The sequence below is a fragment of the Megalops cyprinoides genome, chromosome 3 (genome assembly GCF_013368585.1).
Source record: "Megalops cyprinoides isolate fMegCyp1 chromosome 3, fMegCyp1.pri, whole genome shotgun sequence".
Taxonomy (NCBI): Eukaryota; Metazoa; Chordata; class Actinopteri; order Elopiformes; family Megalopidae; genus Megalops; species Megalops cyprinoides.
In genome coordinates, this window is record NC_050585.1 from 47,012,407 (window position 1) to 47,040,137 (window position 27,731).

The 27,731-nt window shown below is 47.3% G+C and overlaps 1 protein-coding gene across 1 annotated transcript; it reads right to left on the reverse strand.

Annotated features, from left to right (window-relative positions):
• Positions 1-18,618: 18,618 nt before the first annotated feature.
• Positions 18,619-25,726, reverse strand: LOC118775160 (protein sprouty homolog 3). Its single transcript, XM_036524911.1, has 2 exons — positions 25,134-25,726; positions 18,619-20,386 (listed from the first exon to the last, which is right to left on the reverse strand). The coding sequence occupies exon 2, from the start codon at positions 20,313-20,315 to the stop codon at positions 19,446-19,448; it is 870 nt and encodes a 289-aa protein (XP_036380804.1). The 5' UTR covers positions 20,316-20,386; positions 25,134-25,726; the 3' UTR covers positions 18,619-19,445.
• Between the last annotated feature and the right edge of the window lie 2,005 nt (positions 25,727-27,731).

Here is a 27,731-nt window from a genome sequence, read left to right on the forward strand (position 1 = left end):
GTATGGGATGCAATGGGACATATCATGATGTTTTAGACAGGATGACACCCCCTCCCAAACTTCGCTCACTATTTTAGGACTTTTGATCAGATTAGAGCTTTGCTTTGATCAGGTTAAAATGAAGCCTAAGTGAAAAGTTTTGCCAGGGGAGAATCACACACCCCACCCCCTGCCTGTGCCCCCACCCCTCATCCCTCAGGTCCCAACAAACTTCTGATTAAGGGACGTCACTATTGCAAATCACACAGACAAGTCACTACAATTTCTTCTCATTTTCTTGTAAACAAATATTCTGCAACATTTTCATGGCTCTGTGTCTCTGATCTTAAAGTTCTGCTGTAAGGAACTGTCAGTAAAACGTAGCCATATCCTACCAGATTCCTGGCAATGTGGCTTGTGTTCAAGCTTTACCTTGATGTGGCCAAATCATTCTTGTGTCTACAGAGCTGTACAGCCTCAGGGAAACAGACGGCTATATTACAGGCACCAGAGATCCTTAGACAGAGATTCCAAGTGACAAACATAAATATATATTTGTATATATTGCTTCAAAAATATAGCGACACAGATGGAGGGACATATGAACTCAATGTAGACAAATATACATATATATTTGTATATGTTGCTTTAAGTACATAGTGACAGTGAGAGAGCGAAATGTAAACGCAATATGGCAATGATCCTTATTAATCTGTGTTCTCTGCAAGCGTAATCATGTGCACCTCTTTCTCCAGTGCTTTTCTTGATACAAATACCCCTTCCGTGTTGTAAAGCTGCAGCCAGCCCTAAAAATGCTAGCTCTAAGAGGTGGAAAATGTAGTGATAACTGGGGCTCTGTAACTGGAGACCTAATGGGGCCTGGGCGTTTAAAATATCACAATTCAGACTGGAGCTTCCAACAGTCCGGGGTCCGTGATTAGCCAGCAATTTATTCTCTCCCTGCAATTGCGAGAAAGCTGCTGAAATGGTAATGTGTTTAAATGTCAGTGGAAAGGTAGAGATCTCATCAACCTTTAGTCACCCAGCAGCTTTGAATATTCTTATTGGCGTCATGTATTAATAATGAGATTTGAAAAGTAAGTAAAATTTAACCTTCGCTGTACCTGAAACCATGAATATTAATGGGTCCTATTATGTGTACATGATCTGAAAGAATTTAACCCCAAGCTGCTGGTTCCAGCTCCCAGCTCTCTCCACTCATGGTCCTGGACATAGGAGCTATTTACCATATCAAGATGGTGTTTGCCCAATCTCTGGGCTAGCCACAAGGACGCTTCTCTGGATTAATGACTTATCTTGGAGTAGTGCCCTGAGATGGTGAGGGATTGACACAGAGAGATAAAGTAGGTCAGGAAGAAAAGATGTCTATTCACACACACACACACAACCACACACACACACACACACACATATTCTCCACCTTTGCGACTTGCCAGATTCACACCGGGCATACACAAAAAATCTCTTTTTATATCATATTACTGTAGAAATGTTTGAAAGCATTTTGTCCAAAGCCCCTGCAGAGAATTCAGCTGTCAGTTATTTTTTGGGCATCTGTTTGGCACAGGGAGGCCATGCCCTGATATCACTTACTCTCACCAAGTGAAAACACCTCCCTCGTCACAAATTGGCTCTCAAACCTCGAAATCCTCCGCTCCCAGGGGTCCCCTCTCCTCCATTTATCCCCAACAATGTCCCACAGCTTAACCCTCTCTTCCAGAAACAGAAGCCCGCTCTTCCCGGGCTGTGATCCCCGCCTAAGCTGGTAAAACCAAGGCCTTATTGGCCTCTTTCTATTGATCTGAGGAGCTTCAGTGCTGACCTCCCTTCATTAGCTGTGGATGAAGTTGTAATCCATTCCACTCCACAGGCCTCTTGATGCCCTCCCTTCCTTTGCTGTAGGCCTCCTGATCCCCCCCCCAAGCATACCCTCATAGCAATGACCTGGCCAGCCCCCCCCCCCCGCCCCACTGTACTTTTCTTTTCAACTCTGCCTCTCACTGCTCACACACAGCCCTGGGTTTTCACCCCAAGCTGCGAGCCTCATAGATGTCGGCCGCTACAAATTCTGATTTCGGAGAGCTGCTCAGAGGCAGGCCTCCCGCTGCCCAGCGGTGCCCAAAACCACACTGCGTTCAACGTGCCGAACCTCTCCACGGCTGTCCAACGGACAAATTACCATCCAACACGCCCCGCGACGTCCCGACCCGCTTTTCCGAAACGGGACCGGTACGTTCTCCGGCGCCACCTGACCCACCCCGATCGAGCTTGCAGACTACCAATCAGAACGAACTTGGCCGCGTTTTAACCTGAGCACCCCCAAATTCTCTAATAATCTTTATTTATTATTATTTCTGGCCCCGGCCTGAGCATTATCATCTCCACTCTGGAGCTGAATTTTATCCGGGCCCGGTTTACCTGGGGATTCCTCCCTCTGTGGCTCCATCTGTCTCTCTCTCTCTCTCTCTCTCTCAGCCTGCTCCGAGCAGCGCTATCGATCGGCGAGGGGCGCTCTCTCACAATGTGGCGCGTGCCAGGGGAGGCCTGCATCTTTCAGAGGCGGGATCGATCCCCTTTTCTTTTTTTTTTTTTTTCAAAGCTCGTTACTCGGTGAAATAAACGTAGAGGAAAGAAGACGGGAGAGGGAGAGAGGAATGACGCGGGGACGCCGTTCGCCCCTTCCTCGCCTCGCCTGCCTGCCTGCCATCCAGCCCCAGGGCGGTTTTGGGGGAGAAAAGGGCACGAGGGTGGTGGGGAGGGCAAAGGGGGTGAGGGAGAGAAATCGGAGAAACGTATTGGTCGAGACCTGGTTTTTGATGGTGTTCAGCAACAGGGAGATTAGGGGAGGCTCCTGAGGTGCGAGCATGTTCGGCTTTGCTCAGCCAGGGCCGTAAAGTGGGGCCTGCTCTCTTTGAATTGATTTGTTTGCTTTTAATGTTTTCCTCTCAAATCAGATTATACCAGTTTACCCCCAGAATCCTTCTCTGGCCAGGGGCTCGTTCTGCAGCGGGTGCGGGAATGAACACCAGCGTTTCCTCCTCCCACATTCATCCGTCTGCCTGTGAACTGCGCTTTTTTTTTTCTCTTTTTGATCAAATATGGGTCTCGCCACTGAGAAGTAGCATGTCACGTGTGTTTAACGTTCAGTCCAAACATTTGTGTGTGATGTCAATCTTCCTCACTGAAATAAAAAATAGAGGAAAACTAATTTCAGACAGATTTTTGAGTTTGAATCCAGGCAATTAATATGTAACAAAAATAAATTGTGCTCGCCACATGGTTGTGCTTCTCCATTCTTGACTACCTAAAACCATTTACAGCCCTTATGCTTTACAGCTTGTTGTGAAAGACAAATGTGTTTTATCAAGGGAGTGTTTTTTGTCACTTGCATGTCATTTCATTTTAAAGATGTAACATTTTATGAAGGCAGCAGAGAAGTATCACGTAGTCACAGTTAATGCCAAACTGCAAAGTCAAAGAATTGAAGCCCATGTTCAGAATCACTTAAAAAATGCGCCTCTCCTTGTATGTAAGATGTAAGTAATTTATTTAAAAAAAAAAAACTGCTGAAATTGTGTCTAGCAGTCATTTTTCAACTTTTTCTTTGACAAAACTCTTTTTAAAGTGTTAAGAGCTGAAACAACTAAGTTAAAATGGATGAGAAAGAGAATAGGCATTTCAGCCAGGGGATTGTGACACACTGAACCTTCATGTCTCTGTGACCGTGCGCACTAACCATGTGTGACTACACAGCTGGGCTTCCTTCAAGAATGAACATAATAATAGTAATAAACTTTTCTTGTGCCTCTCCAGTTCTTTGCTTATGATCTTTACTATGATTTACAGAGTCAGAAACAATTATATTTTTGTGATATCTCTTCCTTTTTTCCTTCAGCTTTCAGTAATTTGATTTTCCAGCGAGGGAGATTGTTGGCTTTAATACAAATCATGTCTGAATCGTTACTTTAAGACCTTAAGCCCTCCCTCAGTGCCAGGAGAATTTCTATAATGAGGCCAGTTGGGATTTCAATCATTTCTACATCTGTTGAAAAATAAGGAGGAAAAGAAAGAAAAAAAAAAGAAAAATCAACTATTTCTCACCAAAAATCTAATTCATTTTGAGGATTAATAAAAAAGCCTTTTTAACTCAGACTTTTGTGCTTTCTAAATTTATTGGCCTTGAACTCCCTTTATACCTCTATACTAAACTCCCCCAACAATTTCTCACCCCCCACCCCCCTCCACAGAAAATAAATAAATCTTTCTGATATTATCTTTCAGGCACCTCTTTATTACGTTCACTCATTCTCCCATATCCTCCGTCTCTGTGGTTTTCTTATTAAATGCTCCCTCAAATTCACTATAGACCCCATGTCCTGCGGTAGAGGCTTTGTGATTGTGTACCGGCAGACATACACACTCCAAAAAAAAAACAGAAAAGGGAATCATTGTTCTGCTGTCTTCTGCAAATCTCTCTTACAGTATGCAGCCACATACAAACAGTCAAAAAAGGGGGAAGTTAAATGTAAAGGATTGATGCATTTATCAAAGCATAAATCATCCGGAAGTCAGCGCCACACGTCTACGAACCGCCACGGTGAATAAACAGTCGCTGTCCACGGTGGACTAATGGGAAATGGATATTTATTTTGCATTCAAGCCTCTTTGCACTTGAAAAAACCAAGGACAAGCAATAACAAAACACAGTTGATTGATAGATCCGCAGCCAGTTCATGGCATGGCTGCAACTGTACTACATCTGCCCAAAGTGGACTATATATTCAGTACGTGAGTGCACTGCCAAAAAACAAACAAAAAAAATGCCCAGAGGCTTAAATGTCATATGGGATGAATTAAAAGAAAAGAACAAACAGGAGCTAAAGATTCCGTACATGAGTAAATTAGAGGTGTATGTTTGATTATCAAAGGGCCCCAGGGGCTGTCCCTGATCTCCCTCTTGTTTATGCTATATTGCACCACCCAGCATGTCCTATCACTAGGATTTGCCCCACTATTACAAGAGGCTTAGGTAAATCTATAAGGATCTGGCATTGCTAAAAATGTACTTTAAATTAATAATATCCAAAGCAGTGCAAATTACGGCTCGTAATATTAATGGCAAATTAATGGCAAAGCAAGGGCATTGCAACCCTCAGTGTGCAAGGCAACTCTGGGCCACCTTATCCTAAGTAACTCCAGTATAACTCAGAAAAAAGGTCTTATCTGTTATCAGCAGACATCTATATACTGTGATCAACATACCACACACAGCACAGTGAGAATGCATACAAAGGCATTGATATGCAGGGGTAGAAACTCAGGCACTGTGGTTTGATCTTCATAAAACTTGGCGATAGCTGCATTTTGTTAGCCCTATCAAACACAGCCCACGATTCACGATTCTAATACTGTGCATGCATCTGATGGTCTATGATCTAATTCAGGTGGTACTACAAGTCCCAGAATGCAACATGCCACAGAAGTGTTATTAGACCTTTGCGAAGTGGTCTGGAAGAGGCAATCTGTCAACTGTATCAGTGTATGCAGATGGGACAAGCCAGCAATGCAAAGGGGAAATCATCAAAACCAAGTATAATTCATGATGTTACCACTTGCAAAACAATGTATGGTTTAAATAAGTGTATAATACCCATCAGGGATTACAATCTTGGATTTTTGAAAACAAAGATATTAGAATCAAGGTGCTACAAAAACCATGCAGACAAGCTGTGTGTTGAGCTGGTGGCAGATGTTTAGAGCATGAAGTTATGTCTACAGAGCAAGCTAGAGAAAATTCTGTGAAGTGTGATGTGAATTTGAACATATTTGCATGTGTTAGTAGGGATATGTGATTGTATGTATAATGTACTTCCAAATGTATATTTTATATTTTGATATTTTATATTTTGACTTTACTTCTAATGGATTTCTAGAATGTAGACATGTAGCTTGCATTTGCTTAAATGGACCCCGTAATACTTAAAGTAATTCTCTTAATAAAAAATATATTGCCATATTAACAATTCAAAATTAAGCAATTCAAAATTGCAGAATCCATTATAAATGTCCAAATCTCAGGTATTCTGAGGCTGAAGAGGTTCATAACAAATTTAATAACTAAGTGTTGCTTCTTTGTTATTTACAGAATGTTTTATATTTTTTTTCAACTTGAAATAAAAATAAAATGTAAGTCAATAACACTTTCATTTTCTCATAAAAATTTAAGACTAAATCACATAGCAAGGGATTAAGTACCATTCATAGTCTGTCTGTACTCTTAAAAATATGATTGATATTTCATTATTGAGGACATTAAAATGACAACAATTACAGGTGATTAAAGTTTACGAAAAAAAATGAGAAAGAGGTAAAAAGTCATTATAATCTTTAAATTGAAAACATATTGGTTGGAAATTAATGACTGGTGTTTGGCCTCTCAAACTGTAAACAAATCTTTTTGGATCTGGTGGGCTAAATTAAACATGAATTGCCCTGCAAAATGCAAAGGGATATGGAAAAGGAGCAAATGAGTGGTTAAACAAAGTGAATATTGCGTCTTTGTGAATTATGGGAGAAAGCCTTGACCGTGAAAAGCAGTAAGAACACATAGCATAGTGGAAGCCCTCGGACCAGTCCTACAATCTCTCTGTACTGTTACTTCATGAGGTCAAGGTGAGGAGTCCTCCCATACATTTTTCATGAAGTTCTCCCAGCAATCTTTTCCCTTCAACATAAAGTTAGCAAGTCTGGAAAGCGTGGTACTTCCAAGCCATGTGCATGCAGTTGTATGACTTCAGATCTCATTTCTTAAAAGGCGCAGATGCGAGAAGGACTGTGAGAGTCTTAGAGCACTGCAGTGAACCGGCCTGTGTTTCGTGCAGAACGTGTTACATAGATCCCCAACATCAGTGAGGGGTAAGTATGCCAGTCCAGGAGAGACAGTGTAATGAGGCTGGTTAGACACGGAGGTAGGGGTGGGGGTGCGCGACGGGGTGGTGGGGGGTAATGATTGGTGAGGGCAACTCACACAAACATCTGCTCTGTCCCAACTTCCTCGGGATCTTTTTGCTTTTCACTTGTCCGTTTTACTTCAGCGGTGACCTACAGCGTTCTGGAAAAAAAAGAAGGAACAGTGACTGGCGAGTGACAAGCCAGCTCTTGACGGGGTGGGACAGCAAGAGACGACCGCTCACAAATTCGAGGAGGCGGCGGAGTCCCCCGGCGCCCGCCCCTGCTCCGAACACTGTATTGACCCATCGGTCTCCTCGCGTCTCCAGAGACCCCTCACAGACGGCACCCTTGGCCTGCTGGTCCAGACAGCCACCCCCCCCCCCCGCCTCGTCCCAGCGCTGTCCCCTCTCTCCGCTTTCATTAACCGCCCTGTGAATTTTCCCCCTCTGCCCTACCCAGAGTATCACAACCTGTCACTCTCAACAGCTGATCTCACACACTGTATGGATGACAGTAAGCCTCCCACAGCGCTGCTTATTGATCGGGCTCCAGCTCTGACCCCGCGACAGAGAGGCTGGTGAAAAGCGCAGCGGCAAACGGTGCCGTTTGTCTGAGCTGAGCTCTCACAAATGGTCTCTGTGATTCCAGCCTGGCTATGGAAAAGAAGCAGAATGAAGCCTCTCTGCTTTGCAATTACAAGAGACACTCTGGCAAATGCAGTACAACCTAAGGCATTAGGCCAAATGATGCTGAACACCGCCTTGTCTTGTCATGTTCAGGCCTAGTTTTAGAGCTTGCCGACGAATCCTGTCTGAAAAAGTGCAGCACAAGTTTACACAGATGTTGATCTGATGGATGACGCCCTGGCAAAACTTTTTGAGGGTCATAACTCATTGCATGTCCATGTACAGGCGTGTACCCGTACACATATCCACACACACTGAAAGACGTCCATTTCTGTTGTTCAAAGTATTTGTTTACAGTTAAATTTGCATAAACACCTGCACTGTCCAATATATTATGCGTCCACACCACACCTACCCTCTAAAATGCATTCACAAAAATCAAGATTGCTGCCTTTTGCCTTTTGCACAAGGTCCAAGCATCTGAAAGTCACCCAAGAAAAAAAATGCTACAATACTGCCCTCTTGTGGTTATTCTTATTATTACGACTGGACTCACTAAAAGCATGATGATTGCACGAGTGCCTTACTGGCCGTGCTGTAAACTGGAATGTTACTGCATAATTCATATCTTTGGTGAATGGTAGAAGCAGCACAAAGAAAAATAGAGTTGTACCTTAGCACTTACTCCATCTGGCTCCCATTCGGCTTCCACTGAGTGCTCAGCCAAACCTATTTACAAATAAAAGGGGAGAACAGAATGAAGTTAAAATTACTCCCTCAGATTAAAGTCAATACGAGGATGAACAACGTTGTGCAGTGAAATATTTCTAAATGGTGCCAAACTGGGACAGAGGTATGTAAATTAAAGGATGATGTGGCATGCAATTCTGGCACATTTATAAATTGGAATAAAAGTTCAAATTTTGTTGTCATTCTCTGCTTATCAGCTGAAAGTGAAAGCGTTTGCCGAAACTTGTCGAGTAGCTCATTTAAACGCATTCACTGGCCGCCGCAGTTTGTTGCTGACTTTTTTACCACAATACTAACAAAGCCTGTGTGTGATCTTGGAGGTGCCAGTGCTTACGAAAGACATTACTGCTAACAGACCATGGTAATGCAGAGGCTTATGGGGGGAAAAAAGAGCATTTATGGGGTTTTCTGTCCATTTCCGGTTGTTCGTTCTAGTTGTGCAAACATGGATAAACACCAGAAATCTATATTGCGTCTGAACATCTCAGCATTTGCTGTCAGATTTTGACTCAAGGCCGTATATATTAATATTTCATATACTTCACATATGTCGCATTTTCACAATAGGTGAAAGCGTTTATTAGTATACCGGGGAGGTTTCGAAAGAGATACGAAAGAGGTACCCACTTACCTGCTTTTACTACATCTTAGTTTTTTTTTTTTCCTTGTTGTTCAAGTAACACTCCCGAAATTCTTCATATCTCCACAAGAGGGAGACATAGGCTGCTTTCGTCTCTCCTGACAGGGTAGTATCTGCACTGGTCTGTACTCCACTGATTTAAGTTTGCAAGTTCCCATGGGAAGCATAAAAAGTAGTTTGGCTTCAATATGGTCCAAACGTAAATAGTAACTGTTGTTACTCGTTGCGCTCTCTCTATACATTGTAAAAAGTTGTGTCAACTCCTAAAAAGATGATATTCTATAAACTGAAACAACTGCCAGTTTACTTTGCATGTGGTGGTAGAATCGCCAATTTCCACATGTGCACAGTAATACTCAGAGTTAAGAACCTATATAAATAAACGATTTTACATATGCGTTCCAGGAGCTCTCAGACCAACCGGTATGCTTCATACACCATCTGACAGGAGAGAATGCTTTGTAACAGCACAAATAACAGATTTTCAGTTGAGTATTAAACTAAACCCTGTCCTAAACCACAGTTCAGTAGCTGTTTTTGTGTATAGATAGTTGATTCACTCATGTATTATATTCCCATTTTTCCTTTAATTCAGAGAAGATATTTTGCATTCTCTCAGTGACTCAGAAATTTGCTTAGTTTGAAGTTCATCTCAGTTCTCTGGAAAAAAAATAAACAAGGGGCAGGATGCCATATTATTTTCTGATGCATTTTTATGATAGTTTTTTTCTAGTCTTCTCATCGAAAGCAGTTTTGCAAGAGGACACACTTTTGGATTTCCCGTCTCCGAGGGCCCAGTGGCAGTGCTCTCTGCCTCTCCCACGCGGCCCTCTTTCCCTCGGTCGTATGGGAACTGCCTGCAGCAGGCTGCTCCAAGAGGACAGGGAAGTGGGGGGGGGGAGTGAGCCTCTTTCCTACCCCTGAGCCAACTCGGTCCCAAAACTGGTGACCCCACCTCCCTCCCCAGAGGTCCCTGTGATGGAGGAGGGCTCTGTCGGGCCCCCCGTTTCCGGCCCCGACTGTGGGAAAGCCAGGAGGCCTCCGTCGCACCTCTAACCTTCTCTCATCCTGCTTCCTGGTCGCTGCTAAATATACCCGGCCTTTGTCTGCGCTTTTCCTAAAATACGCCGCCGCTGACATCAAGCGTGTTCTTTCCGAGTTCCTCCTCCTCGGTTCGGATGCTGACGCTCTTCCTGGAGGGGGGTCTGCTTTCCTGCTTACAGCGGCTCTTGGGGGGGGGGGGGGGGGGGGGGGGGGGGGGGGGGGGGGGGGGGGGGGGGGGGGGGGAGTGGGGGGGGGGGGGGGGGGGCGGTTACTGGGCACTGAGAATGAAGACTGACATAGACAAGAGAATCCAGGTGAGATGTGAGTCTGAACTTCCCTTCTGGGATTCAACAAAAGGCCTGCCATGTTTCAGAAGGGGCTTCTCAGGGTTGATAGCTGATGAATGATCAAGGATCAAGGATCAGCTCTCCGGATGGACCACCAAGAAGCTGCGAATTTGAATTCACGTCGTGACAACTGTATCACCGTAATTCAGAAGTGGACCTGCCAATAATGTGATGAGACAACCTTGGAAACCTCAGCAGCTTTGACAGAAACATTGTGTCACATCAAACACCATACTGAATCCATATACCTGCCTTGAACCGAACAGCACCTTGTTGTAGTAATGCTTGGACTGATTGAGCTTTTATAATCCTTCTTGGTCTATGGTCTCCAGCTCTGGTTTTGCCAACATTGTGTGGCAGTCTAGACAGGGAAAGAATTGGAAATCTCTACACATGTATCTCACAAGCAACAAGACTCAGGACCCTCACAAAGGGAACTGGCCTGGCACTTATTAGGACCTCCACTGTGTGTGAAGGGGTGGCAGTATAGGATAATGCTAAGGAACAGGCCTTGTAACCGAAAGGTTGCTGGTTCCATTCCCCACTAGGGCACTGCTGTTGTACCCTTGGGCAAGGTACTTAACCCAGAATTGCCTCAGTAAATAATATATAAATGGATAACATGTAAAAATTATAACCTGTGTAAGTTGCTCTGGATAAGCATGTCCCCTAAATGCCAATAATGTAATGCGTGAAGGATTACTGTACTGTGATCAATGATTATTCTTATGTGGAGGGGTCTATCTAACCGGCTCCCTCTTTCTCTCAACACGATGCCTGCTGCTGACTTGCAAAACAACTGAAAAGCACTTAGCTAACACAAACCACCATCCTGTGTGTTTGTGTGTATATGTGTCTGTGTGTGTGTGTGTATATGTGTGTGTATGTGTGGTAGGGGAGCCGGGGGATGGGTACTTTTGGAATTATTGAAAGAGAGGGCTCTAAATAATTAATTTCAATGCCTTTTATTCATAGAATGGTCACTGCACTGTATTTCAGAAAAAAAAAACATTTTGCTCCATTAAAAACTCATCTTGTGTGTATTTGTGCTAGTTCACATGGAGGATTGCACAAATACAGTGCATGTCTGAAAGGTCGCCCTGCCTACTTGGCAAAATTGGATTGGTTTAATCTTGTTCACCTCCCATACTAAGACCTGAATGTTTGCTCTCTTTATCTTAGATAGGGAAACAATTATTAAATGACATTTATTTTAATTGGTTTCCCTAATTTCACCTGAAATGCTTTTTTGTTCATTTTGTTCCCTTTTTTAACTGAAAGCACAGCACGGCCCTGCAGCTTCAAGGTCTAACCGTTATTATGTAGGTGCATGAGACCCATCGGCTCAGGTTTCCATACTGCATGTACACGCATGCAAGGATAAGGGGATCAAGGACAAGAAAGCACTGGCTTCACCCATTGCTGATGTGAATGGCTCCCCGCACTCCCAGGTCAGACAGTGTCCGGTCAAATCGATGCACTCAGCAATTTGGAACATTTCGAAAAATGCAGAGAATGCAGCAGCATTTCCCGTCTCCTGTCTGCAGCCCACTCAGGATTAGAGTTCAGATACACGCGCATACACACTCATACACACACACACACACACACACACACATATATATACACACACACACACACACACACACGCACACACGCACGCACACACACGCACACACGCATGCGCACACACACACACACACACACACACATGCACACTCAAACACACACACGCATACACACGCATACACACATACGCACACACGCACGCACACAAACACACACGCACGCATGCACACGCACACACTCACACACACTCATACACAAAAAGGACAAGTCCACACTACAAACATACACAGGAGTGCACACACACACATAAAGGACACATATACACAACACATATACACACACATATACACTCAAAGGACACACATACATACACACACACACACGCACGCACGCATGCACACGCACACACTCACACACACTCATACACAAAAAGGACAAGTCCACACTACAAACATACACAGGAGTGCACACACACACATAAAGGACACATATACACACACATATACACTCTAAGGACACACATACATACACACACACAGTGCACATACACGGTCAAGCTCGTGCGTGCGCATTTACATACACACATAATACACAAATGCACAGACATACACACACACATATTAACACACATGAATACGCACACACATACGTGCACATGCATACACACAAATGCACACACACAAAAACACACACAGGCCTGTCTGTGCTCCAAGAACGTAAACATTTTGACTACACAACAGCACAAAACTTAAGGAACACAGTTATACAATGCTTGCTGATCACCGCACAAAACTGCCCCCACGGCAGTATTTGTAGGAATGGCAGGAGTCCAAACACACATGACCCAGAAGAAAGGAAAAGAATGCAGGCGAACACATTGAGGACGTACTCCAGCCTCATCACTGTGAGAATCTTGCTCCAAATCCCAGAGGAACAGTCAATTTTTTTTTTCCGGAAGACCAGAGGATATTGGATCACCACAATCGAGAACATCTGTGAGGACACATGCAGCCTTTCTCTCACTCTCTTCTCTCTCTCTTTCACACACACACACGCACACACGCAGAAATGTCCTTTAATGGCGATGCAGCGTGGGGCTCTGGTCTCCGAAATAACGGGGATTATTCTCATTGTTTGGCAACTTTGTGTGAACCGCACTGAACTATACCATACCATCGTGGGGCGCGCAAACACTGCAGCTCAACACACAGTGAAGCGGAAAAGGGTTCCCTTTGGCATTGGCTGCGTAGGAATTACAGTATGCATAGGCCTGCTGGGAACAGATCTGCAGACAGGGAGAGAAGAAATCGATATGCAAATAGATTGTTTGAATGTTTGGCTGCCTTCTGGTTGCTTGTTTGCTTGGTTATTTTGATTTATGATTCCTTATATATACATATAAATACACATATATAAGTATGTGTGAGTGTCTGTGCTTAAACTGAGGTTATCAGAAGAAACTACATTCATTTATTTCATTTATACTTTCAGTAGAACTTTTAACAATAAGGAAAACTGCTACTGCATTTATAAAAGATTTTGATGAATACAATGGTTTTTTTACTAAATGCAAGACAAAGCTGTACAGATGCAGATGATATGGGTGTGTGTGTGTGTGTGTGTGTGTGTATCTGAGTAGCTTCAGGAAGGGCCTCTACATTTCCTTCAGTCAGAGACTGCACAGATAAAGAGGTTCAGTATTTTTAAAAGAATGTTGATGGCGGGTTCTGACAAAGAGGAGGAATGTGTAGGCATTTGGAGGGGGTACATGCAGCAGGCAGAGAGAGGGAGAGAGAAAACAGAAGTGAAGCAGAACAGGAGGTTAACCAAACGTGGCATTCCTCAGATTCGTAGCCCGAAAACAAGGGAGCCCAACCGCTCTGCCTCTCTGGCTCATGACCCCTGAACTTTGGGAACCATTCCCACCAGCCTCTCCTCCAGCTGTCCCCGCTTAATGGCCCGATTAACCGGTCCTCCGTCAGACATGGGCCCAACTCGTACGCTGTTCTCTCTCCCGCAGTCTGTGGAAATCTCTCTCGCCCAACACAAGGACCAGTACTGTCTCCCCTCCTCCTCCCTGCTGCTCCAACAGAACCATCCCGCCCTCTGTCTCTGCGGTGCACTTACTCCAGCTAAGAGATTTATTGAAGGAGAGCAGTTGTTCACTGAGGAACTCCTCTATCTCTCTTCAGCTTCCTATCGTCTACTGGCCATTGTGTGCACAGGGCGATACTGCATACTGTAGTGACACTTCTGGCCTATTACCCCTTCCATGATGGATGAATGAATGAAAGTCGTAGTTTTAAACTTGCACACAGTCACGTACATCGAACACAGACGTAATAACCCTAAGCAAACCGCAACCTGCCGAGAATGAAGCTTCCTGGGGTTTTCTCTGTGGTTTGCTGCTTTTCGGCACGTAGGAGACCTGTCTGTGCGGCGGCCCAACCCGCTCCCCACCCAGCATGTGTCTGGACTCTTGTTGAAGGGCCCGTCCCGGCGCCTAGCGCTCCACGACATCTTCGGTCATCAGCAGTCCTCGGCTTCCTCCCGGGCCCTCGAGTCGACACGTAGGCCAGCGACGCCGGCTCTGAAGCAGGTCTCAACCAGGGGTACAGGTCTGCCAGCTTCTCCGTACATCACAGCACCATCTCTCACAGGCAGAGACCTGCTCATCTGGCTCACAGCAAAATCAAAGGGGTACAGTCTCGATCCTCAGTTTTTAGGATTTAAGGATTGCAAAAGGGTATTGGTCTGGCAGATCGTGCCATGGCTCTAACGGACCTAAATCCCCTGCAGATGTGAGGCCAGCCACACAGCCTTTAACAATCAGCATTACAAATATTAGTCATCTCTGTCTCGGGGAAAACTTATGTTTTGATGTGCGTTTCATGCCAGCTTACATCACATTACTGTCATTTAGCAGACGCTCTTATCCAGAGCAACTTACATAGGTTAAAGTTTTATCTCTAAAGTTTTATATTAGTTATATCAGTTTTATATTTAGCTCGATATCTACTGAGATAATTGAGGGTTAAGAACTAAGAAATTGAGGGTACAATGTCAGTGCCCTAGTGGGGAGTCAAACCAGCAATCTTTCAGTTACGTGCCCTGCTCCTTACTGCTACGCCACACTGCCTTACAACAGTTATGTGTTCAATGCAACACATGAAATAAGTGAAAGAGCTGACAAAGATAAAAGGTGATGAGATGGGGCGATTTGTAGCCCTGCTCTGGGTGAGCTTCAACAGGGGGGGGGGTCTGCTGCTGAATGGCCCTCAGGCTGATTGACAGGCTTATGGGGTTTGACTGACAGGTTGCATTGTTCCTACCATACAGAGGGGTCTTGACACTGACACGGGGCTGCCCTGGATACTGCCTGTGAGAAATGACAAGGGCCAAATAGATGCACAAGGCAATGAGGGCAGAGGGGTCGAGAGGAAGGGGATACCCCCCAACCCCTATCCTCCCCCTCTATTGTCTAAAGGATGAAAGGTTAGAAATTGAAGGAGTGGGACTCCAGAATTTGTCCTCCAGCCTCTGTGTCAAATAGCAACATCTTTCGTTGAGAAAAAGACAAGAAAAAGCTTCAATACTCACATAGAAAAAAAAAACTCAACTATTAATACTAACTAAAGTAACAACAGTTAATAAGTATTGTTCTTTGCTACTATTTTAAAGGTCTTTTTTACTGGTGATGTATGACAGTGACTGACAGTGTACATATGTCAGTAAAGGAGCCATGTTTTCCTCAGCCTGTGAAGTTGGTAGGCCACAGATATGACATGCAGACACATGAACTGGGGGAGGGTGTGGGGGTGGAGGCGGCGACGGCTCTTATGTGGAATGGGCCTACATTATTGATCTCGCAGACACACATGCACTCCAAACAAACACAAGTGACTGATCTGGAGCAGCTCCCCTGAAGAGGAGCGCGAGGGTAGGCTGGCGTTTGCACTTCATGCGTGTCTGTCTCCTGCTGGCTGAGTGGGCCGAGGGGAAAAGGGTTCCGGGGGAATGCGAGCGAAAGAGGAGACTCAGCTCTCTGGTTTAATGTGCCTTTTCTGTGATCACACACACAGACACATACACACACACACACACACACACATACACATACATATACACATGCATACATGCACATTCTCACACACACACACACACACACACACACACACACACACCCGCACACATACATATACACATGCACACATGCACATTCACACACACACACACACACACACACACACACACACACACACACACACACTGCATCTGCATTTGCTCGTCTCAGAAGCCATTAGGGCGACCTGGTCTTGATTACTTATTTATAGACCAAACAGGCTGCAGAGTGGGAGCGGCATAATCAGCCACAGACAAAAGCCCTGCTCCTCCAGACACAGCAAGCACCCCGTGCCGGGCACGCCCTGTGCGCCGCGCCACTCCCCAACACAGCGCCCAACACCCCTCACTCACACGGACACCGCATTCCATTACCGCACACAGCCCCACACAGCACTCACTCCACCGCTGACACATAACCCACGCCCGTACCGAGAACAAGGCATTATTGCATTATTATTATTGGTATTTCGCAGACACTCTTATTCAGAGTGACTTACATAGGTTACAGTTTTTTACATGTTACCCATTTATATACAGCTGGATATTTACTGAGGCAATTCTGGGTTAAGTACCTTGCCCAAGGGTACAGCAGCAACACCCCAGTGTGGAATCCTGTCCTGCTCCTGACCACTATGTTACACTGCCATCCTGTAAGGCAGCTCTGCTTAGAGCAACCACACAGGCTTAAAACCAAGGAGCACCTGAAAGATAAAGTGGGACAGCAGTGCGGTGTAGTGGTAAGCAGCAGGGCTCGTAATCAAAAGGTTGCTGGTTCGATTCCCCACTAGGGCGCTGCTATTGTACCCTTGGCTTAACCCACAATTGCCTCAGTAAACATCCGGCGGTATAAATGGATAAAATTGTAACCTACTGTATGTATGTCGCTCTGAATAAAATCATCTGGTAAATGACAATCATATCATGTAAAGACATATAATGTACCATGCACTGCCAAGCAAGGTCATGGTAGTCTGGTACTCTGTTGGAACTCTGACTGGGATTCAGTGCACCTCCAGAGCCGCCCCATCCCATCCCATCCACACTCATTCTCACTCAAACCGGAGCCAGGAAGTGGCCGAGGAAGCACAGGCCGATTTGAAAGCACCCTTTATTAGGATCTGTAGCCAGGAGGGCCATGACCACCATAATCTCTCCACAGAAAAAAACAGAAACAAAAACAGAAATGAACAAACAAAAACAAAATTCAAACCAAAAGCCAAATATCATCACAATTTCCTCACCAATAAATAAATACTTCTTCTCTTTCATTGTAACAATTTAAATAAATATCTGTGACTTGTCAACATCAGTAACGGAAAAAATAAGTGTAAAATTTATATTCATATATTCATTTATATAGAATTTTATATATTTATATATATTTATATATATATATATACTCCTTAAATTCTTTTACAACGTACAAGATGCCATTTGTACCAAAGCAATACATACTAGTACAACAGGAAAACTGATAGTGGTTAATCTACAGCCTGCATACAGCACCAGATAAGCATTCCTGTAAAATGCATGTACCAATAAACTGAGCCCCTTCCCTCTCTGTGACACTATGGGCAATGGGGGGGGGGGGTATACAGGAGAGAGGCTCCAAGGGTTGCACAGTGGGAGGAAGTGTTACCAGGGGGGCAGGGGGTTGAGGGGGGGGGTCATCACCACTGTAGGTTATGCATGGATACGCATTCAGACAGAGGCCGTCGAGCTGATGCATCTGAAGGCCTCTGTTTCTGAATGCCGGTCACGACCATGACTGATGATGAAGACAACGATGATGATGAAGATGACTACTTGTCATGGAGAGGCTCACTGGATTTTTTTTTAAAGACTGGGTGATGCATTTCCTTTCAGAGCACCCCCCCCCCCCCCACCCCCCACCCCCCACCCCCCACCCCCACCCCCCACCAAAGCAGTTTCTGGCTAAAAAATATCGATCAGGCTTCAGACTCAGGGTAAATCTCAATAATCATTGGAATAATAAGAAAAAAAATGTAGAATAAAAATAACAATACCATAATAATCCTATTTACATACAAAAATATATCAAAGTAATTCTAATAAACAGGATTACTGTGCATGGAAATTAATATATGCACAGCTGACACTGCGTGTTCATGTTCATCAGTGCATCAGACAACCAGATTGTGCCACCAGCCCCCCCTCCCCTCCAACCTCCCACCCCCCCACCCCACCCAGACACCTACCATGGATATACATCCATTCATTCAGCTTATATCCTGCTAAACAGAAAAGCTTAGAGCCACCAGAGGAGGGGAAGAGCATGCGGAAGTCCACTGGTCTCAAACTTCACGGCCACCTCCATTCCAAAGTCTCCCAGAGATTTTGCTTTGACTCTGTTTTGTAAGTAACCTCGTAAAAAGAGAGACTCTCCAGTGGCTATCCCTCCTCCCTGGGAATGTACGTTAAATTCGGCCTGTTTTTGGTCCCCTTTGCTTTCACAGCCCGCTGCCAGAGAATCTCCTCTCTTCCACTCAGACCCCCTTAAGAGCGCTGTCCCAGGACGGACCACTGTGCGAGAGGAAGGGGGGGGGTATGGGGGGGCGGGGGGGCAAGGACGTTAGCGGCTGAAAGCTGGCGTCTGGCTGGCGAGAGCAGAAACCTGACCAGGCACTCTGTCTTTGAATCTGCTCCTCTATAAATAACAGGAAGTGCAGGTCGGGAAGGTCTGAGACCGCCGCTTGTGCTCGCGTGGCTCTCATTGGTCCTTTTGGAGGAAGCCGCGGCTCAGACGGTCCCCATCCCAGGAGTCTGGGGCCAGGCAAGCCTCTGTCACAGTGCTCTCCATATCAAACAAGCCTTGTAACTCCATTCACTGCGCTTTTCCCACTTTCAGAATCAATTTGGCTGATCTCCCGGGTGTGCATCTGTATCAACGCCAGGCAAAAAAAAATGAGGCACCCCAATTTCTCTACTCTACTGGGATCCGTGGGAGTTTACAGCAGATGGTTTACCGGCAGTCTGTCCATCCATCAGTCCCCCGCACCCACCTAGCCCTTACCAGAACCATGACCACACTCGCCTGACAGAAACAGCAGATTCACTGCTGACCAATACGTTTGAGGGAGGCTACTTGCTCCCTCGCTGTTAGTGACACATGATCTGGTCTGTTAGCCTTGCTGAACGAAGTTAAAATAAATAAATAAAGTTGGCTAAAGAGAAACCATTGGGGGCATCACTTCCAGGAAATGGCACAGTTTTGCCTGGTTCGGTGGGTGGCAGTTTGTTGTGTAGGGGGTTGTGGGGCGTGGCTGCGTCAGCGTCAGTCTTGACATCCAAAGCTTTTGGTCCCTCCTTGGGGGGGGGAATGTTGCAAGGGCTCGGAGCGGTGGTGGTGGGAGGGGGGGGGTGTCCTTTCTGTCATACGGGCTTCTCCAGAGACTTTGGGAAGGGCGCGGGGTTGGAGGCGGAGATCTTGCGGCAGACGGTGTTGGTGTTGCTGCAGCGGCAGCCGGGCCGGGCGGCCCGGTCGTACCCGCGCTGGCAGGCGGCGAGGCACAGCTTGGCGGGCGGGTAGCAGCAGAGGCAGGGCAGGCAGAGGGACATGAGCGCCATTGTGCCCCAGCGGGCGCAGGCGCGGCCGGGCCCGCACGAGCAGGGCCGGTCGGCGCAGTTGTCTTCGTCGTCGGCGGAGCAGTGGTAGAAGAGGCCCTTGACGCAGCAGAGGCAGGTGCCGTTCTCCACCACGCTCTCGGCCGAGCAGAGGCAGCGCTGCTCGCACACCCAGCAGGACGGCAGGCTCCGGGGGGCGCCGCACTCCCGGCACTTGCAGCGGCCGCAGCGCTCGCAGATGAAGAGGTGCCGCCCGAAATCCTCGGCCTCGGCGGGGCCCTTCCCCAGTCTGTCGGGCTTCAGCTCGCCCTTGGGCTGGCTGCGCACCACGGGGAGCAGGCCGGAGTGCGACGGGGTGAGGCCGGCCAGCAGTCTCTGGTCGGAGGCGGCACTGCTCCGTGACATGGAGCTGACCGTGCTGGAGCGGCTCAGGTGCGCCAGGTGGGCGTGTTGGTGGTGGCTCTGGCTGCGCGGGAGCTGGGCGTGGCGCTCATCGTGGGCCAGGAAGAGGCCCGGCTGGGCGGCGGGGGCGGCGGCGGCGGGCTCCGGCGGCACCGCCGGCCGCTCCACGTAGTCGTTGCTGGCCCTGATGGCCCGGATTTGGTCGATGGACAGGACCGGCACCTGCTGGAGGTCCAGCCCGTCAGGGTCCGCCCTGCGGGAGGGTGCCAGATCCATCCTGCGGAGGGAGGCGCTGAGGGAGGGGCCGGGGTGGGGGGCGCACTCCGTTCAGGGCACATCAGAGAAACCTGAAACCCAAAAAGGAAGAACACACAGAGACCCGTACCGTCACTTCCCAATCCTCTCAGGTTATGAACACACAGCAACGCTCCCACCCGTGACCTTACGACTCCACTCTGATTTAATAAAATATTCAATATCCTGAGTTGCGTCAGGGCAGGAAATAAAAAAATATCTAGAACTGACACAGAGAACTCACTAAAGGGGGAGAGTTTACTTTAGCAGAATTCCTGGGTTTTAAGGTCTGAGTCTGTCAATACTTTCACTTTGATGCATTCCATTAATTCAGATTTGTTGGGCATAGATATTAACACTACCAACGAGGGGATTATCATTTGACATATTTAATTAGCCAGTGGTCAATACAGCTATTTGAATAATCCTATTACTTGCACCCCTGAAATATGTTAACAGAATTAAACAGTAATGAATTGACAGAACTATACAGAGTACACTTCAATATCAATTGAGCGTGCTGTCAAAGCCATTGAAGTTAATCATCTTTACCAAAATTGATAAACATTTTTAGTGAGTGAAAAGAGAGGCCGTTAGCCGCAAGTCAGTGAGCTTTTCTGTGTTGGGACCTGAAAAGGACAGAAGGCCACAAAAGCATGAAACATCGAACATGGAATGCAGGGAGAGGGATGAGGAAAACATCAGTATCCTGTTGCAAGCTACCGTGTATAATTAGCCATCATCCCGAACAAAGGCTCGGTGTATAGTTTTTCACCCAGCCCTTTCCTGATACCCGACGTTGGCAATGCTAAAACGCACGTTCTCAGAATGTTAGGGGCGGGGGGCAGGGATGTCAAGGGGGCCGCCATTTTGCGGGGTGTAATTAGGACAAATGGGAAAGCATTCGAGGCAGCCCAGATAGAGGGATAAGGTGGGAGGGGAAGGTGGCGGCCGACGTAACTCCGAACGGAAATCTATACAAAGGAGCAGCAATTAGGTGATGCTACTGTCTGCCTCATCCGCATGCAGTCTGGGTCTCTCTCAGCTGCATCGCTGGCAGGAGGCTGGCATGCTCTCACAAAGGTAAGATACCATCCCCGGCCATAAAGTGGAGATAAGAAGGCCTCAGCAGGAAGCATTAGATACATTTATAAATTACGAGCAGGAGGAAAAAACACAGGGCAAAGGAAGTCCTGGAAAGTAATCTCATCATATCCTGCAGCTCCCATGTCCCAGGCATATCTGCCCATCTAATTGTTAAGGGGGGGGGGGGGCGGGGGGGGGGGGGGAGAAAAAGAAAGGATGCTGTTTATTTTCCATGAAGTCATCAAGTAATCGTCTGGAGCACGGATCCGGACCGCCTCGCGGACGGTCCAAATAGCAATTCTGAGGTGAAGGAGCATCCAAGGGGTACCGAGGATAGAGGCGGGGCAATTCAACTTCTTCCTTTGGTCCGTTTTTTTTCTGCTGATCTCAGCACCGTCTCCATCGCTGATGTGTCACATGGCAGGGCAAACATTCACTTTGCCTCACAATAAAATGATGATATATTTAATTCTGCCTCTCATTATCCAGCCTACATTTCAAAGTGATACAGTAACACCACACTTTCAGATGAGGTGTCCGGAGATGTTGCACATTAATTCCATTGATTTATCATTGCCTTCTATGAGTTTTGGGCTAGATCATGAGCTTGCCAAGATTATTAACATCTTCAGACGGCCGTATGTTTACTCCAAGTTATGTAGGCACTGTTACTGAGGTACTGTGCAAGCACCTGATCCAAGGTGACTTAAATTTTGCAACTCATATTTGATGAGTTGCCCGGTTTTTGGGTCCATCTCTTCACCCTGAAGTGATGCTGATGCCGTGCATTATGGGTGATGATGGTATTACCGGCCTGTGTGTGTGTTTGGGAAGTCCCGTGCAATTATCCAAAGCACCCCTATCCGTGAGAGATCCACTCTGATCCATTAAGTGCACTGACAGGCTTGTAAAGTGAAATGTAGAGGGCATCTCCACTGCAGTCCACCCCCCCCCCCCCTCCCCCCCACCACACACACACCAGCATCCCATCAACACCATCACAATGCGCACGCACGCACACACACCCACACACACACACACACACACACACACACACACATAGACACACACACACACACAGGGTGCGAAAAGATCAATATCCAACACTCCAGTGCTACAGCGGGGGTTCTGACATCAGACTGCATATCCCCACGAGTCCCAGAGCACTTCATCTATCAAAACTGCCTGGGCAGCTGTCCTGGAGTTCACAAGAGCACGCCTCATTTGGGGCAAGGCAACCAAGGTGGCAGAAACACGTTGCCATTTCAGCGGCCTCTGTAAAGCATGCGGATGCACCTGATATACTTTGCGTGGTGGAAAAGGATTGGACATAATCAGCAGTGGGTCAAGTTCAACAGGAAGGTTAAAGTCTGCTCTGATCGCTGTCTGCTCTGACAGCTGCTCTTTTTAGGCTGTTTCCAAACGCAGCGACGGGATACACGCTGTTTGCATTTCCGGGATGCGTTCTGTGCCTGCCCACCTTTGTAGTCACACAGAACCCTGCCTAAATTTCGGAAATTCGTTAAAATAAGGGGGTCAGGAAGCTGGCATGATCGCCTCTCAGGTGATGCTATTTTCCCCCCTCTTTCTCCTGTTCCTCGGTTAGCTGTCTTTCGCTCTCTCTCCCCCCCTCCGAAAATCTTCAGCAGTGTCCCCGGAAGGCCCGATGCCTCCTACCCGAACGCAGGTTCAGCGGTCTGAACCCACCGAGGGGCCGGTCCGCTCCGGTCCCGAGCGGGAGCCTGCCGCAACCCTGCGCAGGACGGGACGGGGAGAGGAACGGGAGGGGCCGCGCTGTCAAAAAGGGGGCCTGTGTTTACCCAGCCATCCTGCCGTGGGGGTAACCTGAAGACAGCCTCTCCCGCCCAGGGAGTATTATTGCTGACTGCGCCATGCCTCTCGGCCCCCGGCCCCGAGGCTTCTGCGCCACTTACCTTGCACACATCCTCGGGCAGAGTAACCCAATCTGGAAGCAGGGGGAACAGGATGAGGAGCGCATATTATTCATAACGCCACACACTTTACTGGCTCTGGGAAATTCAAAACCCAGAGCCGGAGCAGAAACAACGGGTAAGACAAAACAAAAAAAAAAAGTATCGCGAACGAAAGATGGGTGGAAAAAAAAAATATGAGGGGAGGCAGGAAATGTCGTGTTTTTTGTCCGTTGATGGATGACACAAGCTGTCTCGTTGTAGAATGCAACTGTCCCCCGTCCCATTGAAAATATTTCGGAGAGGTCTTTTGAAAGATGCTAGTTTTTTGGTATTGCCAGAGCAGCTGTCGGTTCAGTGCTGTGGTATATCGCTTTTAAAGGATCTTCGGGGCTTGGCGCGGATGATGACATCATAATGTCGAGCTATTTTAAACCTCCCGTGTCAGTGACCCCTTCACATCCCTGTCTCTGATGTTATTGCTGATAAAAGTCCACTACCACTCCCCAGTCATCAGGGCTCTGGCTTCCTACAGGTCAACTGTCATTAGAGATATCCATTTCTTTTTTCTCTCTCTCTCTCTCTCCAGCCCTCTCCTTCATATCTCCCCCTCACTCTCTCTCTCTCACTCTCTCTCCTTCTTCCAGTTGTTTCTTCTTTTCTTTCTTGGTGGGGTCAGGCAGCCGTTTTGTTGGTTTTTTTTTCCTTCTTCTTCTCTGTGGGGGCATTGCCCACAAATGAATCCTTTATGTGTGAGCACAGCTTCCCAAAGCCATGGAGCAAGAGGAGGTGGCCTTTATCAGCAGGACATAGGCTATATAGCCTCATTCTGGTGCTGGGGGGTAGAGGGGCACAGTCACCCTCAGGAGGGAGGTAGGGGGGTGGTGGGGGTGGGGGGGTGGGGTGTAGGGGAGCTAAGGATGACCCAAACAGAACGCTTCCCTCATAGGACATAAGCTGTCAGGCAGTGGGACCCAGGGCAGGACTCCAGGCACCGCTGGGAGCACTGAGGGATTGAATGACAATAAACTGTATGAGATTCCGGATGTGCTGAATCCGACCCCCAGGATGGACTGAAATAGACACTGTGGACAGGGAGAGAGAGAGAGTCCGGGAGAAAGGAGGAAAGGAACGCGGGAAGAGGGGAAAAGAGCTGAAAGCAGACAGAGCAAAGGCAAAAAAAAAGACTAAGAAAAAGAGGAAGTTCAAAACAGGAAAATTAAAAAAATGTTGGAAAGAAGAAAGTAGAGGCACACAGAGGAATGATAATGGGGGGGGGGGGGGGGGGGGGGGGGGGGTAGAGCAGTATCCCACATCCTGCCATCCAATGAAAGAAGGACAATCAAAGTGCAAGAGTAAAGAGTCCCAGATGACAGAAGTCTCTAATGCATGGCACTGGACCCATCTCCCTCAGGAAGTTACTCTGCATAAGCCTGCTGGGAACCAATCGAATCAGATTTCCAGATTATTGGCAAATGAAAATGTTGAAATATGCACACACCTATGCACACACATATGATGCCCTTGTGTCATTGTGCTATTGCATTTCCTCCTAATTATCTCATAATCAAGTCACGTTGCAATGTTCGTGAGTTACAGGATGCGAGGTCCATCTGTGGTCGAACTGTCATCGCGGCAAGATCACTGTCCTTTCAACAGGGTTTAGAGACATACAGAGCAAAGCGTGGGACACCGCGTGAGAAAGGACAGGTAAAACCATTCCCCTGGTGAACTCCCCCCCCCCACCCCATCCTGACCCTTCAAGCGCTGGCTTTGTGCTTACCTCTGAACGTGGAGAGACCCATTGCCACTGGACTGGAGACGCGTTCTCGGCTCGCTCGACAGAAACCTTTCCTTTCACTTCACCTTCAGCCTGGCGGAGAGGGCTCTTAAAAGCGTCCCACGTGTGCGGGCAATCCGGGCGGCTCGGCTGTCATTCCACACAGAGCATCCCAGCACTGACGACACCTCGGGGAGAGCCGAACGCGCCCCGGTTCAATTCACGCAAACCGAAAAAAAAACAACTCATGCGTTCGATAATTCAAAAAAAAAAAAAAGTGACCAAGAGGAAAAAAAAAGTGTCACGTAAGTATATCCCAGATATAATAGCAAGTTCCCTCTTCATAAAAGCAGGCAGCAATGCGAGGAAAAATTAGGCGGCAGGGTTAAAACAACAGCGTGAAGGACTTCTTGCAACTGATGAGAGATTGGAGTTGTGATCTGTAGTTTCTCTCCTCTCAATAAAAGCAGAAAGTGTGAGCACTGGATGCTCTCTCTCTCTCTCTCTTTCCCTCTCTCTCTCTCTGGTCAGTCCTTCCTGCCTGTGTGTTTATCTTCTCATTCTCTGTGGTCTGTTTAAAATCTAGTGGAGAGAGAGTGGGCTATGTTTCTGTGTGTGTATGTGTGTGTGTGTGTGTGAGTGAGAGAGAGAGCGAGGAGAGAGAGAGAGAGGGTGGGAAAGAGCGAGAGGGGGAGGGAGGTAGAATATGAATGGTAGACAGAGGCTGGGGAGTGTTCAGGGGGTATACATTCACTGGAGATAGTTAATGGCTAAATGGCGTCATCAAGCCGAAACTAAATATCCCATTTGTTCTCCCTCAGGCTCTGTTTCATCTGACTCCCTGAGCAAAACCTGAAGAGGGACAGGGAGAGTGAGAGAGACAGGGGAGAGTGAGAGGGACAGGGAGAGTGGAGAGAGACAGGGGAGAGTGGAGAGAGACAGGGGAGAGTGAGAGGGACAGGGAGAGTGGAGAGAGACAGGGGAGAGTGGAGAGAGACAGGGGAGAGTGGAGAGAGACAGGGGAGATAGAGAGAGACAGGGGAGAGTGGAGAGAGACAGGGGAGAGTGGAGAGAGACAGGAGAGATAGAGAGAGACAGGGGAGAGTGGAGAGAGACAGGGGAGATAGAGAGAGACAAGGGAGAGAGAGGAGAGACAGGGGAGAGTGGAGAGAGACAAGGGAGAAAGAGGAGAGACAGGGGCGAGTGAGAGAGACAGGGGAGATAGAGACAGGGAAGAGTGGAGAGAGACAGGAGAGAGAGAGGAGGGGACAGGGAAAAGAGAGAGACAGGAGAGAGCGAGAGACAGGGGAGAGAGGAGGGACAGAGGAAAGAGGAGAGAGAGACGGGGGAGAGAAGAGAGTGACAGAGGAGAGAGACAGGAGAGAGAGGAGGGACAAGGGAGAGAGAAAAACAGAGGGAGAGAAAATATAAACGGGAGAAAGACAGAGAGAGTGAAGAGAAAAAGGGGAGAGAGAATGACAGAAAGAGGAGAGATGCAGTTAGGAAGGCAGGAAATTTCCCTAAGAGAGTGACAGAGGGAAATAGATCACAGCACAGGAAAGAAGTGGAAATGGTATTAAAAGCGTTCAATAGATAGTGATGATGGTGACAATAAAAGTCCCCAGAGGAGGTCAAAGGAAACCATGTTGACCCCTGAGAGAGCCACTAAATTAGCCATGGTGTTGATGGTTTTGCATAAAGAGGCTCTGTGCAGCCTCCATCCAAACCTGCTGCCTGCCATGACTTCAGAACATTCTTGGACACTGCCGACTCTGACCAGAGATGATTTGAAATTAATACATCAATTACTGCGATTCATACATTTATTTTCTGAGCTTGGAGCCATTTTAAAATTCCGAGTCCACAAACATTTCCTCCCCCCCTTTTCATCTGGTCTCACTTAAGGTCAGCTACACATCTGTCAAAGGGAAAATGATCTCAGTGCAGTGAATAATTCAGCATCTCGGGTTTAATCAGAGGACATGAGTTATTGGAATGCTGCCCCTGTTTAGGGCGATCGCACCATGTTGTTGCTCATTGATATGGCGGGAGGTTCCGGATGAGGAACTTTGGTGAGGGGTGGGGGCGGGAGGAGCTGGGGGGGGGGATTAGGGTGCGCTCTATCTGTGTGACTGGCAAACCGTCACGGCCTGCACCATGTTGGCGAGGAAACGGGTATCTCTTGCCACAGCAACACATACAGCACACTCATTCCCAAGGGATAGGGCACGTCTCACCCATGTCTTCCTCTGTGAGTAGGCGTCACATGATGCTGAGACACTTGCTAATCACCATAAATCCACCCCCCCCCCCCCCCCATCACCACACAAACAACGTGCTTTGAAGAAGCCAGAAGAGCAGAATGCCCAGATGACTATTACACTTACTGCCTATGAAGAACAGTACTGTACAGCTGATGAAAAGTCATACTGCTGTCTCACTGATTATCGCCCACACCTTTGAGTAACACACACTTTCTCCTGCTGTTAGCACGTACACAGGGCGTGTCTGTCTGCCTCCTCTAAGACTTGGGCTGGGGGAGAAAGGTCTGTCCAAGGGAACAGGAAACCTGGAAACTAACAGATGTGCGTCTTAGCGGAG